This window comes from Epargyreus clarus, unplaced genomic scaffold (genome assembly GCF_041222505.1).
Source record: "Epargyreus clarus isolate Ecla_fem2 unplaced genomic scaffold, WU_Ecla_fem_2.2 ptg000031l, whole genome shotgun sequence".
Lineage (NCBI taxonomy): Eukaryota > Metazoa > Arthropoda > Insecta > Lepidoptera > Hesperiidae > Epargyreus > Epargyreus clarus.
Window position 1 is genome coordinate 2,432,370 of NW_027332236.1, and position 15,761 is coordinate 2,448,130.

The window sequence follows — 15,761 nt, forward strand, 5'->3', positions numbered from 1 at the left end:
ACAAAAAAATAGGTGCTAGTTTATTAAGAAAATAAAATTATTTTTTCTGCATTTACTTAACTTTAACGAACGAATTGTTAGAAAGTATCAACCCATTTCATGATTTTCCTACGCCTAAATTCGATGTCTTATTGCCCGTGAAGTCGCGAACAGACTAGTAAGTAAATAATATTAATAATATAATTCCTTGTTTCAGATACCGGCACACAGTGCCCCCAGACTTAACCCCAGCCATACCACCCAAAATGACCAGCCAACTCTTCAGGAGGAAGCCGTTTAAAATTCTAAGCACATACCTTAACACGTAAAGACTTACAAAACAAAACTTTAAAAGTGATATAGAATAAGACTGGTTCCTCTATTTATTTTAAATTAAATCGAGTGATATTAAGTATAAGTTTAAGTAGTGACGTGCCATTGTGAACTCAAAATGTGGTGTTTTAGTGTTGTAATCGTAGCGTTGGTGGGGCTAGGCGCGGCGGATAGGAGCAGTCTACCCCCGACTTGTGATAGGTAAGTATTTATCTTTTGTATCTTATACTTATAAATCGCGTGTCAGTCGGAACTCATTACGGTGCCACTGCTGGGCACGTGTTTACTATTAGAGAAGTTAAGGGCATAGTCCATAGCTCTGGACATATGCGGATTGTTAGATATTAGGTGCATAGGTACTAGCTTTCCCCCTCGATAACAAAAAAAAAAGGTACATAGGTACTATATTAGGTAATTCTCAGTAGTGTAGGTCGCCTCACGATGTTATAGCATTTGGTAGTTAAATTCTTATAAGCAACTAACTTTGAAAAATCGTGATGCGTCCCTAGATTCGAACCTCGGTCCCCCACCGATTGAAAAGAATCGAATTCAATCCACTATGCTCGTACAGATTATTCTTCGCTCAATAAATTTTGATAAAATTTAGTAAGTGTCTAGATTATTGTGGTTACCGACTCGAATAGTTACCAGCTTAAAACATAAGATACCTACCTTTAACGCGAAATTCATTTTTGATGCGCTTTTGACTGTATTATGTAGGTACAGGTAGGTATGTGTATTATAATCCAAAAATTGACTAAGTAAAGACGATTATGTTTATGTAATGCTAGAACAGCATCACGCCAGAAATAATTGCATTTTGGTTATCAAACATTTGCTTTAGCAAACAGTAGACTACTTTTTCTTCAACATTCGCGAGAAAATGATTATCAGGCCTCCATACCGTGGCAGTGAGTGCCATACACATGACTCTACACTTGGCTTCGCCAAATCTATTTATATGAACAGGAAGGTCAATGATTTCTTTGAACCGTTTTACTATAAGAAAATGTTTTTGGTTTCTTTAAAAATAATATCCGTAAAAATAAAATTAAAAATACAAAATACTTAGTGTGTAAAATGGGGGGATATTATTAAGTGACGTAAGTAAGGGTTAATATACCTATCTTTTTTATAATATAGGAGTAGCAGACGAGCATACAGTCCACCTGATGGTAAGTGGCTACTGCCGCCCATGGACATCTGTAATCAAACCCAGATAGTATTAGATATTCTTACCTGAGGTCGGCCACAGATGCGCCGCTACCCCTGAGGACTAAGCTGGAACGCCTCGGAAAAGTCATTAATAAGTCATTAATAATGGTACATTTGTTCCATTTTTAGACCGTAATCATTATTTTAAATATGTTTTATAATTAACACGAAAGCTTGCCAACAATCCAACAAAACAAAATCAAAAAACAAGTAACGAGAAAAAAATTGAAAACTAAAAGAGAAAAATGTACAGTACTGAATTTTCCTTATCTTTTTCCGCAAATATTGCAAAATCTACTTCTTAACCTTGAACTTCTCAGACACTTGACGACAGAAACTCTTGTATGTATAACTTATATATAGACATACACGTGGCACTTGAAACAATTCACACATACATATATACACAGACAGAACGACTCCGTCTGGCAAATTAACCAGTTTAGCAAATAGCTCTTACTTCTCTTATCTTTTACCTATTTACCTTTGATCATAAACCCATTACTGTCCCACTGTTGGGCACGGGTCTCCTCAGAATGATTAGGAGGAGGAGGAGGAGTCCACTGCGCTATCCACGTGCGAATTGGTAGACTTTACATACATTTCAAAAATTTTTTTTAAAGATTTCTCAGGTATGCTGGTTCTAGGACCTTACGATGTTTTCCTTCACCGTTTAGGTAAGTGATAGGTAATATCTAATACTACTTCTAAATTTGAAAAATAGAGGTGCCTGGGATTTGAACCTCGGGCCCCTCGATCAAGAGGCGAATTTCTTAACCACTAGGCTATCATTGCTTGTTTTATACACATATATATAAAAATATACCCAGACAGTCTGTCGTCTATAAATTATACTTTGCGTCCTTAAACTTGGAGACAGTGACGTATACTCTTGCTATCCCGCTTCTTCCTCACTCTGTCTCGCTCACACGCTCCTATACACGTGACATTTGTGACATGAGTACCTCAGATAGGATTAAAGTACTGATGTCGGCCGCAGAGTACTACCTCTGAGAACTAAGTTGAACGATTTAAAAAGTATAAATGTATGTTAACAAAACCCTTAACCCTTTGAAGGTGGTAGAACATTATGATATGTCTCTGGAGGCACCAACGCCACACCTATTTCTGCCTAATAACAACAGTGTTAAGCGCTTCTGTGTTTTGGATTGATGGATGTGGTAGAGACATACTTATTAGGCTTCAACCGAGTCCTAATATCTTATTAATCTTATCTGGGGTTGATAACAGATATCCATGGGCAGCAGTAGCCACTTTTCATCAGGCTACTGCATACATTGCTACTTAAATATCATAAAAACATCCTTCGAACCACAACATACTAGCGCTTAACACTGTTGTAAGACAATAAATAATAGATTAAAAAAAACTAAAAAAACACTATTTTATTGCGAATCGGACTAAAAAGTAGTTGTAATAAAATTTAAGTAATTAAAATAATAATTTAATAATAGATGTGGGGAACGAGCGGGAAACCTTCAAAAGGTACTTGAAGACGTGGGAGTGACGCCGGGTTATGTGGGATTCTTACCGCACTAAAACCCCCCAGTGGCCGTCCTCAACGCTTGTTGGAGAACTCCGGGATCTCCGACGGAACGCAACCGGAGTCCTACGATCAGACGCTATGCGACCACACATACCGCCGTCCTTCCCGGGATCGCTTACTGGACGGCTAGAGCTCCCACTCTTGCCGCCCGCAACCCCGGAAGCCCCCTTTTAGTCGCCTCTTACGACAGGCAGGAATTACCGTAGCCCTATTCTAGTCCCCGAACTACAGGGACTGTGCCGGTGATTCCTACGGAGTCAAACCTTTCTTCGTCTAACGAAGAGTTCCTTTTGAATCGTAATAAAAGATTTGCATATGCAAAACTGTTATGCAATGTTGGCACTGGGTTAATAGGTTACTATTATGTGCTAAAACGTCAGAGATGCAAATGATAAGCAAACATGATAATAGGGAGATAACATGAGTTAGTAGATAAAAGCCGACTATATCTATAAATAAACAAAATTGGTTTGTCTGTCTACGTCTCTACGATTTGACATACAAATGTATGTTTTTATAATATAAAAGTTTTTTTTTATAATATAAAAGTAGCAAATCTGATGGTAAGTCGTTATTGTCGCCCATGAACATCAATCTCAGATAAGATTAGATTCCCATCTACGGTCAGCCATAACTTCGTTGCTTCTCCTGAGAACTAAGATTCGGGAAAGATGCGTTGCTACGTATCTGTAGCCAATCTCAGGTGGGATCGTAGCATGCTACTTCAATATAAAAAATCTAGAAAACCTCCAAGCAATTTCTGTGAGACATTTACACAAAGAATATTGAAAATTTACTTTATTTTATCCCATAAAGTAGGGTTCCTGCGTAAGTCTAAGTAAAAACCCTTCGCATTACACGTGGTCTGTGCCAAATAGTCCTTCCTGGGGTTGATTAAAGATATCCATGGGCGGCTGTAGCCACTTACCATCAGATGGACTGCGTGCTCGTCTACTACTTTGATATTATAAAAAAAATAGGAAACCTGTGTGACACATTTACACGAAGGTACTCGTAGATATGTCATTTTATACAGTAACAATATTTGAGAGTTCCTGGCTAAGTCTAACTAAAAACCTTTTACACTACAAGTGATCTATCCTAAAGGGAAACTCAGTAGTACAGAACGGAAACCAGGAAAACCGGATATGACGTGACCTTGCAACCGTTTTCCATAGAGTACCTGTAAACAGAGTAATGCATACTAAATGTAATTTTACGCATTATTCTACAATTTCTTTCATGATTTGATTCGGATTGAAACTTGTTTGGAATTTGTTATACTTATCGTAAACGGGATTGAGTGCTAGATCGTTATAAAATTATATCGTTGCTTCAATTAATAATTTTAATATTCGCTATGAATGATTAATCATTTTCCTTGGGAAGGAAAACGATTTACAAACTATATAGAATAGAATAGAATATACTTTAGTTCACACTTACAGTAGTATTAATATATACTAGGAATGCTAGTGGAATTATCGATATCAATATTGATATTATATCGAATGTCTAAAATATCGTCAAAATACATTCAGCCGTTACAAAAGTTCGCTAAAAAAACAAACAGACAATAGACATATATTTTTTTATTATAACAACTGTATATACTTTCATATGCAATTAGTATCAAGCTGTCATTTTGACATTACAAACAGACAGTTCAATGTTATTCATTTGCATAGATAATAAAACATATAAGTATAAATAAAATTGGATTACGTTGTAAATGTACCAAATACTTACAGTGCCCTTAGTATGAGTTTTTTGTTTTTACAAAAATGTCTGTTTTGGTATTTGTTTACGTATTTGCCCATACATTTCCAATCAGCGCCCCTCGCGGATTATATCAAACTGATTGGTAATATATGGGAAATACGTAAACAAAAACAAATACAGTCATTTTTGAAACGTAAAAACTCATACTAAGGGTACAGAACAGAACTTAATTCAATATTAATTCACGTGTGTCTATTAGTCCATGTGCCTGTCTTGTAGACACACTGTACGTCCCTATTTAGTACGGCAGCGAAAGATGCGGTAATGCGGCCATCTCCTGTTACAACCGCATTACAAATACGTTAAGTATCTACTTCCTTACTTACCTTTAGTCCATATGGTAAGGATGCTGTGTCGATGTTTATGTCGAATGTCTGAAGTATCGATATACTGAAAATATCGAAAATTCAAAGCGACATTATTGATAGTATATGATATATCGATAATTCAAAATGCACGAGTATTTTTTTTCGCCGGCTTAGTGTTGTTATTTAATAAAATATTAGAATATTCGATATCGATTTTTTGAGATGATAATATCGTATCGACATGAATATCGATATAATCCACTTACCGTTACATCGATACATTCCAACTCCATACATTAACTAAAATGTGACGCGTATATTCAACTTCGTTTAAAAAGAATGTCCATAGTTTTCCCCACTCAGTTCTAGTTCTACCACTTGCTTTACTCCCAATATTTTCGACACAATACCCACGTTTAAAAAGTCAAAACCATTTTCATTGACCTCCCTCATATATCACGGCTCATACTACAGAGGGGTCAAGCCTAAGTCTAATTACCAACCTCAATTGACGTATCACAGTTTATTACACGCTTTATATTAGCTTCACTTGTATGTTTGTCAGTGAGTAACTCCGTGTTACAGTAGAAAGGGATCAACATACATCCTTATCTTACCCTGCATGTATGAAAGAATGAAATAGAATACTTTTCTACTTTTTAATTGATTTTATCATAAAAGCGTGTTTTTTGAACTATATTTATTATTTTACGTATGTATGTGATGGTAGTGTGTGATGTCACGTCAATGATTTGTATTATAAACGCATTTGTGCGCGGATGTAGTTACTGACGAGTAGTATTACCGGATAAATCTAGTTTACAGTGTTTAGATTAGCACTAGACACGTTTAGGATCTAGTTACGAGATTAGCCTGAAGTTGTGATAGCATAGTGGTGTGAAATTCGGCCTCAATCTGGGAGTCCTAAGTTCGAATTCCAAGTACCGAATTTATGTGCCATAGAAAATAATTATGCCTTATTTTAAAGCTGGGGGCCCACCACCATCTTTTTAAAGCCAGCATAGTTCAGGAAAATTTTATTTCCTCCATAAAACACTAAAATATTCCGTCATACACAGTTGAACGAACTTAAACCCTTATTAAGTTTTCGCTTATCCATTGTATAAAACCAACTTAATTTTCACATTTTGCTTAAAAAGTTCAATTTACCGCAAAAAAATAAAAGTATGATTAAAATAATATTGTTTTAAAAGATGGTAACTACCCCCCTATGTCGTGAACACATGCCTTGGACTTCTAAAAAAAATTCTTAAAAATGTGTGAAACAGACCAATTCGCACTTAACCAGCGTGGAAGACTATTACCTAAATGGTTGCCATTTTGACCTTGACTGGATCTGATCCATGTCCAGCAGTGTGACAGTAATGGATGGATGATGATTTAGCCCCGCGGTTCATGTAGACCGGCTAATGGTAATCAAAAGATTGGAAAGCTTTTAATATTTGTCATTAATGTCACTGATTAAAATATCAGATAGTGTTGATATGGACATGGACTTTACATTGATAAGATACATAAAAGTGTGGTTTGCGAAATTATACCGCTAAAAAAGAGCCGCCTGAAATAGGACGACTGTCGTTAAACCTTGGAAGACTTTTGGGAAATGATGCAAGGGAATATTAGCAGACAGGACAGTAAGATAATACATGAACGACTGTTTGTATCGGCGACCGACGTCGACAATCACTGGTGACAAGGAACTACAGTTAATGGCGGTCACTAGAAACGTTTCTTATAATAGGTATACGAATATCAGACGAGCATGCAGTCCACGTGATGGTAAGTGGCTAATGCCGCCCATGGACATCTTAATCAACCCCAGATAGGATTGGATTCGTACCTGAAGTCGGCCACAGATGCGCCGCTACCCTTGAGGACTAAGCTAAAATGCCTCGGAAAAGCATGTCACCCTTCAAATCAGAATAGAGTAACGCTACACTGTTAGCTGAAATAGGTGTGCATTTGTGCAACCGTACAGGGTTTTACCTTCAAAAGTCATTCGAAAGGCATGATGAGCCGCTATTAACATATTTCTAAAGCTTTTTAAAAGCCGTGTCCGGCAAAACAAATATATTTAAAACAATTATCTTCTGCAAAGCTTCTATATTATTTAATAAAATACCTAAGGCAATACGCACCATCGGGAACATTCATGTTTTTAAAAGTGAACTACATAGCTTCCTCGTCGATAGGTGTTATTATAATATCAATGAATTCCTGAATGATAATACATTTATTTTATGACATGAAATAATCAAATTCATTGTTTAAATTATTGGTAATAATGTTTAGTTTGATGATATTTCTTAAATTATTTAATTTTAATTTTGACGACTCCTGTATGACATATACTTGACTTTGCCATACAATAATGAACAAGATACATACATTTTGCTCGTCCAATGTGGTAGAACATAAGATACTTATCATATATAAAGTTGTATTTATAGAGATAGGTGATCTATGGATTTATACCATATAATAATAATTAATAAACAAATATACTAATTTAGGGCATAGGATATAGTAGTAATTTATTATAATAAATTTAATAGTCATTTTATGATAATGTTATAAAATGGATGCATATCTATTGTATCTTCGTTAGTTTAACTTATTAAAAACTTTAATCACAAGTACTTTGAATGGCGCGACATTCAAATTTGGAACAGGCTTGGAATACTACGCAATTACCTTTTAGTGATCGAAGGCAATTACGCATGATAGAAAAATAATGGTTGATAAATTAATATTGTGGAAAATAGACAAATAAATAGAGGAAATATTATTGATACATGTGACAATTATGATAAATAAATGATTTATTCATGGATTTTGTTTGAACTTTTGTCCGTCGATAAAAATACTATGTTCTTGCAAATAAAAGATTTGATTTGATTTTCTTTTGTATTCCAGTTTGATCTACTGCCATGGACCGCTGCTGGACACGGTGCAGATGGCAGGCCTCTACAACGACTCCAAGACCTTCGTGGACATGAAGATCAAGATGTCACCCACCATCACCATGGAGCATTTCTATGAAATGATGAACAGGTAATCACTTGGGTCCACTTGGAGTTTTATCCTTATCTTTTATTTTTCCATTTTCTAACTTTTATGTCTTTACTATGGTAATGAAAGTATGTGATTTTTAGTAATTAATGCATTTTTTTAGAACTCTATATATTCTCGATCTTTCGTATTTTCTGCATCTTGGGGGTAAGATGGCCGTATTTTGGTCTACCTTATAAATTTGCCACATTTTCATAATAAAATAAACCAGCCTTCAAACTTGAATAAATCAGATTTACATTATATATGTATGAGCGGTGCCTCTTTAGTTGAATTATGTAGAGATTGTACCTATCAAACTTCTTTAATTTTTAATTTAGGGCAAAAAGTTATATTGTAAGCAAAACAATTTTCTACAAATTATGACTTTACAATTTTTTGTAAGGCGCATAGTTTCCGAGATATCGCGAAAAAAGTGTTTTCCAAGATGGCGGCCGGGGGACAAGGGTGGCGACCCCACAGACTTGTGGTTTAGCTTCTATGGTCCCCCAAACATGTCACATAAAATAAAATTGCATCCACTAACAAATGCAAAGCTCATGTAACATTTTAATGGACTATATTTTAATCTGATTTGAAGAGCAGATTATTGGTAAAACTTATTTAGATATCGGGGGTCATATTATGTATATTTTTTTTAAGAAAATGGTCTTCTCTTAGAATGACAGGGGTTTAAGGTCTATAATTGGCTTTGATATTTAGAAGTTTTTTAAGAACTCTCAGACGTGCAGGTTTCCTTACATTTTGTCCAACGCCGATTAAACAAGTGGTAATTCATTCCTAAACTCAAAGATGAGATGAGTTCGAACCTAGGACCCCCGATTGAGATGCCGAGTTACCCACTAGACTGTCATTGATTAACTTACGAAAATTTTATGTATATTTCTAAATAATGTATATATTATTGTATATATTATGTGTATATAATTGTATATATGTATAATGTATATGTATATGATATCGATCCTACCTATCTATTTTGTGCACACTTTATTTGCCTTTCATACAATTTTTCTGACCATAGGGGCTGCTGGAAGAAATTCCAGGTTGGAATAAGTAGTCCTTTGTACTACATTTCTTTTTAATGCTCTATTTCTTTGTTATGTTCTGTGTACACAAATTTGTAAATAAATAAAAATAAAAATAATAGGGAGGTACGTTAAAAGTATATCTGTACGTAAAATGTTTATTATACAATACTGTTTTTATTCAGGACAGGTCACCACCCGACAAAGGCTGACATCCAGGAGTTTGTCAACATGAACTTCGATCCTGAGGGGTCCGAGTTCGAGGCGTGGCGGCCTACGGACTGGAAGGATAACCCTGGTAAGCAACTCATAGGAAATCTTAGTTGTTTACCCACTACCACCTATCATAAAAAAAGACCATTTTAGTTCCACAGAAGGCCATAGAAGGTGGTAGAACCCTTTGTGGTTCGGCTCCGGCGGCATCACCGCCACACCTATTTCTATCTAATAACAGCAGTGTTAGGCGCTGCTGTGTTCCGTTTTGAAGGGTGTGGTAAGACAGACATACTTTTCCGAGGCGTTCCAGCTTAGTCCTTAAGGGTAGGGGCCATCTGTGGCCGACCTCAGGTAGGAATATCTAATCCTATCTGGGGTTGATTGCAGATGTCCATGGGCGGCAGCAGCCACTTACCATCAGGTGGACTGCATGCTCGTCTGCTACTCCTATATTATAAAATATATATATATATATTCCATATTTAGGTTGGTAGTCTTCACAAAATATTACGTAACTCTTACTTTCGCTGAATGCCTATTTCTATTTCAATTTTAGAGATCTACTTTGGGGTATTATGCGGTGTTCATCATTTACCCATTACTGTCCCACTGCTGGGCACGGGTCGTCTGTCGCCCTCTTTTTTTTTTTGAGGATGAAGACATAGTCCATCGCTCTGGCTAAGTGCCAAATGGTAGACTTCACATACCTTTGAGAACATTTTAGTTTTAAGATCTCTTAAGTATGCATTATCTAACGAAATTTTCCTTCATTACGTATTAGATATGATCACGTGATAATAACAAACCTTGATACGAACATTACACCCCTAAATGTAATGTAATGGGACAATTAATTGTTGATGTATTTGATTTATTTATTTCTATCACAATAAGTTATAAGTAATAACTTATAACTATAAAACAAAAGACTCTCACTATCATAATTCCCAGGGAAAAGACAATTAACTAGCGATCTTTCCGTTTACACATTATGTTTATTATATGATAGTATTTATTTACTTAATTACTTAATATTTATTCGGCCGTCTATATTTGTGTAGTTAATTACATTTAGTTACAGAGCTTCCTTGCGGTAACTATAACTTATTGATTTACTTTTTTATCTATGCGTCTTAAGCAATGATAACTTAGTGATTTGAAACTGGGTCTCTCAGTCGAGGAGTCCGAGGTACCAATCCCAGGCATGCACCTCTAATATTTCAAAGTTATGTGCGTATGTATCATTATTTGTCCTTTATTCTTCCGTTAAAAATCGATTATCTTGCTATAACTGTGAATGAAAACTTCATAAGGTAATCTGCGCGCCTGAGAGTTCCTGGAAAACATCCTCGAGGGTGTATGAAATCTACTATTCCCCAGTTTTAAACCCGTCTAACTCTGCGAGGAGACCCATGCCCAGCGTGATGAGTCGACGACGAAATCAGCAATTATTGCCACTTTTCAACATCTGTGGGTCTATTTCGTACGAAATTTTGGACTTTCCACTTTGATGTTTATTCAGCACAGTTCCTGATAATAATTAATTACGATCGATCGAGGAATAAAACGTTTGGGAGTGAGATGGTGACTAATAAAAGCACATTGGTTTCGGTTATTACCATTGGATAGCACTTAAACCTTGTCTTCTAAGGATGAAAACTCTTATGGATTAGAAAACATCCAGGTTTCCCAATTAACCTTTCTTCGTTCACCAATCCTCATTGAAATAATGTGATCGGGTACATTCCAGGCTTCCTCCTCTTATGGGAAAATTCTGCCCATCAGTGGGACATTATCAATAAAAGCATTATTGTCATAACCATTATACCAATAAAAATTTCATATAAACAATTCTGATTCTTGCAGCTTTTCTGCAACGCATCAAGGACCCACTACTACACGACTGGGCGTCAGACCTGAACAGGCTATGGCTGCAGCTCGGCCGCAAGATGAAGGATGACGTGAAGAACAACCAGGATCTGTACTCCATCATCTATGTGGATAACCCTGTTATTGTACCAGGTAAGGTTTTGACAGATGTTGCAAGAGAGAGTGTAGTTTTTCCGATCTTAAGTTGTCACTATCGCTTAACAGGAACGGTAAACTTTAAACAGTTTAAAGGTGGTGGAACTCTTTGTGGTTCGACTCCGGCGGAACCCCCGCCACACCTATTTCTGCCGAATAATTGTAGTGTTAAGCGCTGATGTGTTCTGGTTTGAAGGGTGTGGTATGAGAGACATAATTTTCTAAGGCATTCCAAAGTCCTCAGGGGTAGCGGCGCATCTGTGGCCGACCTCAAATAGGTAACTAAACTTATCTGGGGTTGATTATAGATGTTCATAGACGGCAGTAGCCACTTACCATCAGGTGGACTGCATGCTCGTCTGCTACTCCTATATTCTATAAAAGAGCATGCAGTTTCCCTGATGATAAGTGTTAACTGTCGCCCATTGATATCTGTAATAATATTCTTACCTGAGGTTAGGTTAGGTTAGGTTAGGTTAGGGGTTAGTTTTTAGGGAAACCAACGCATCTGGCGTTGGTTTCCCTAAAAACTAAGTTGGAAAGCTTTGGATAAGTACTATGTCTCTTACCACACCCTTAAAACAAGAATACAGCAGCGCTTAACAACGCTGCTATATGCTATGCTTTAAGGAAGACAGGTGTGGCGGTGGTTTCGCCAGAGTCGAACCACAAATAGTTCTACCACCTTCCACCACCTAAAATAAATCCAATTTAGATCGTAACTGGCTGAATCTATATTTAGCAAAACTTTGTTACTCTTGTTTCTATATTTAAATATTGTCAATTGGACCCGCATAACGTTAATAAATATTAATGGGACACCTAAATAGCTGAAAAATAATTAAGATTTCCGTTCATATAGTTCATAACTCTAATTTTTAGAATTTTAGACCAAACATAGATAATACCAGTCTAACCCTAAGAATTTTAGTTCCTACCCATCAGGACTGCTATTTTAAGGCAAAAACGTGGGTTAAGAAAGATGGTAGAACTATTAGTAGTTTAATTGTGGCACTATTGTCACAACCATTTGTACCGTATGACAGGAATTCTCATAACTTTCCTACTCCGAAGTTTTCTAGTTTAGCTTTTTAGCTAGTTTTCTACTCCAAAGGGTGTGATGAGGCAAACACATTTACACGAAACATTCCATATTAGTCGTCGTGGGTAGAAATGCAATATGGAATTACTTACACATCAGATGTCCATGAGTGGCACTGACCACTTATCATCAGATGGACTGCATGACAAAACGGTGTGGTCTGAAGTAGTTCCAGCTCCACATGTACCATTAGGTTAAGTTTAACATTGTAAAATCCATTTTTTTTTAAAGATGTGTGTTATGGAGTTTCTTTCGCCGCTTCTTCTCCATAACGAAACACCTTGTAAAGTGGTGGTAGTTTGACATTCAAAAAGTGCTCTGTAAAGAACCTATTTTGAATAAAAAATTTTGATTTGATTTGATTTGATTTACATGCTAGAGTGGTAATTCACATCGTATAAAAATACCATCTTATTGAGGTTGATTATTAATATCCATGAGCGATAGTTTCCACTGATCATCAGGTGAAATGCAGGCTCATGTGTTACTTCAATGTCTTATAAAAAAGAATATTGAGGGTAATTGCCATATATAAGTATAGATATCTCACCGCCTTGTAATTGAAGGAAGCCATTAAATGACTTAAACAGCTGACATTTATGTCAGCCGTTTAATGGCTGTCATGGTGTAATTTACGCGGAATAATGCCGATGCGCAGTTAGGACACGAAATCGAAGAAAAAGTGCGAAGAAATATCGCTTCATTCGTAAACGATCTAAAAACTACATTTTTTAAATATTTTTCAAACATGAAAATAATTGACAGTGACAATTGTCAAAAGGTTACATTTTCTTGTTAAGAGCGAGTAATCTTTACTAATCTATGGTAATTGCGGTGATTCCGGAATTACGGAAATCCATGAGTGACAGAGTTTTATCATGAGATGAATTACACGTTTGTTTATTGACTATCATTTAACTATGCTTCGCTGGACTCGAACTCTGAACTCTCTGTATCAAAACAGAATATAACACCATTTTTTTGTTTACGAGGGGGAAACCTTCAAAAGGTACCCTATGCCGTGGGAGCGACAATGGGTAATGTGCTGCCTTCCTCGTGTCATCATCAACCCATTGCTGTCCCACTGCTGGACACGGGTCTCCTCTCAGAATGAGAAGGATTAGGCCATAGTCCACCGCGCTGGCAAAGTGCGTATCGGTAGACTTCACATAACTTTGAGATTTTTTTTATAAATCTCTCAGGTATGCAGGTTTCCTCACGATGTTTTCCTTCACCGTTTAGCAAGTGATAATTAATTTCTAATACGCACATAACTTCGAAAAATTAGAGGTGCGTGCCTGGGATTTGAACCTCGGACCCCTCGATCGAGAGGCCGAGTTTGTTAACCACTAGCTAGGCTATCACTGCTATCTTCCTCGTGTAATGAATGGTAAATTTGATTAGAAACTTATTCCTTTATTACAGGTGGTCGATTCCGGGAATTCTACTACTGGGACTCGTACTGGATCATCAAGGGGTTGCTGCTCTCCGAAATGAGGTTAACGGCGCGAGGGATGGTCACCAACTTCCTGGACATCGTCGAGAGGATAGGCTTCATCCCTAACGGCGGTCGGATTTACTATGTGATGAGGTGATTGGGGTTTTTATGCAATTGTTCATTCTTAGGTTTAGTTGTATAAAATTGCACATAAGTTACCCTACGAAAATAATATAATAATTATAAATCATTACAAAAGCGCCACCTATCGTCCTCACGTATCTACTGCCTTTCAAGCCCTTCGAGGTGGAGCCAACTATAAATACTTACTAAATTTCATTAACCGACTTCAAAAAAGGAAGAGGTTTCTCAATTCGACCGTATATATTTTTTTTACACTTCTCTTTATCTCTCTTACTAAGTTTCGAAGATTAGGTCAAACATAATGATGAGTGGAATCTTTAAGGGTTCCGATGCACTTTTAAATTAGATGATTTGAGCGCATCCAAAATACATCAGGTTCTATACTAATGGCACTCTTACGCCTGTATAGTCCGCGCCAAACTTTTAGTCCGCTCTGAAGTTGTTGCGCGTAGGTTTAGTTAACATATACTCCGCAAAGTAAGGGCACACTAACGGGGCTATGTCCCTGTGGACGAATGCGGGCGGCGGACGGTGCCGGGGGGACTATACCTAGTTTGTATATTATTCCACCCCATTCAATTACTCATTCTATATTCAGTTCATTCAGTTATCATTCATTATCATTTATTCTTTCATTCAATATTTTATTCATTCATTTATTGTTTATTTATTTCCCAGATCACAACCCCCACTCCTAATTCCAATGGTGAAGTTAATAATGGATGATTTTGATGACGTGGAGTTTTTGAGACAACACATACACACGATGGACAGAGAGTTTGACTTCTGGATGACAAATCATACCGTTAACATTGAGAAAAATGGACAAACGTAAGTAATTGACTATAGTTTTCATACTTATTAACAATCTTAATGTAAACACGGTGTTTTGCGGCTTATTCCCATATATTTCCCATGTAACTTCATAGAAAAGGGGTGTAAAAACACTTTTGGATAAAAATACGACGTTTTGTAAAAGAAATCTTGTGAATCCATGCATAGTCCATGGATTTTACGGTGTAAACCTACAGTATGGATGAACTTTTACGGACATACTAGACATACTAGAAGCTGATTTCTTCACTATTATAACATCTATTTTTACCACGCTTTTATTAGCTTGAGTTGTATAAATGTATGTATGTATGTATGTAACGTAATGTAAGGAATCTTTTAACTCGATTTTTACCCACTTTGAATGCTCCGATTAATTTAAAATTTTGAACAATTATCCAGAACCGATGACAATATACGATTTTAATAATTTTATCCCGTTCTCCTCATCAGGATCGTCAGGAATCAGGATTTTAGCGTGGTTTTTAGTTATTAAACTATAATTATTTTGTCATAAAGTACTTAAGGCTATGAGTAAAGGGCTGCTGTATTTTCTCTATGTGGGTTAAAAAGCACACATACAGTAGAAATTCTTCGATCCTGAGGAGTAGCAATGCTGTGATCGATCTCAGTTAGGACTCTAATTCTATTAAGGGTTGATTACAGATATTCGTTACTTCATACATACCAATTGATC

General features: G+C 36.4%; 1 protein-coding gene across 4 annotated transcripts in view; it reads left to right on the top strand.

The window, feature by feature from the left end:
- Positions 1-15,761, top strand: part of Treh-2 (trehalase-2) — an 83,226-nt gene that overhangs the window by 40,705 nt on the left and 26,760 nt on the right. For all 4 annotated transcript variants that reach the window (XM_073089650.1, XM_073089649.1, XM_073089651.1 and 1 more), the window contains exons 2-7: positions 197-513; positions 8,122-8,259; positions 9,491-9,603; positions 11,388-11,543; positions 14,074-14,239; positions 14,909-15,061. In XM_073089650.1, the coding sequence (XP_072945751.1) occupies positions 431-513; positions 8,122-8,259; positions 9,491-9,603; positions 11,388-11,543; positions 14,074-14,239; positions 14,909-15,061 (809 nt within the window). In that variant the 5' untranslated portion in view covers positions 197-430. The remainder of the gene's footprint in view (positions 1-196; positions 514-8,121; positions 8,260-9,490; positions 9,604-11,387; positions 11,544-14,073; positions 14,240-14,908; positions 15,062-15,761) is intronic.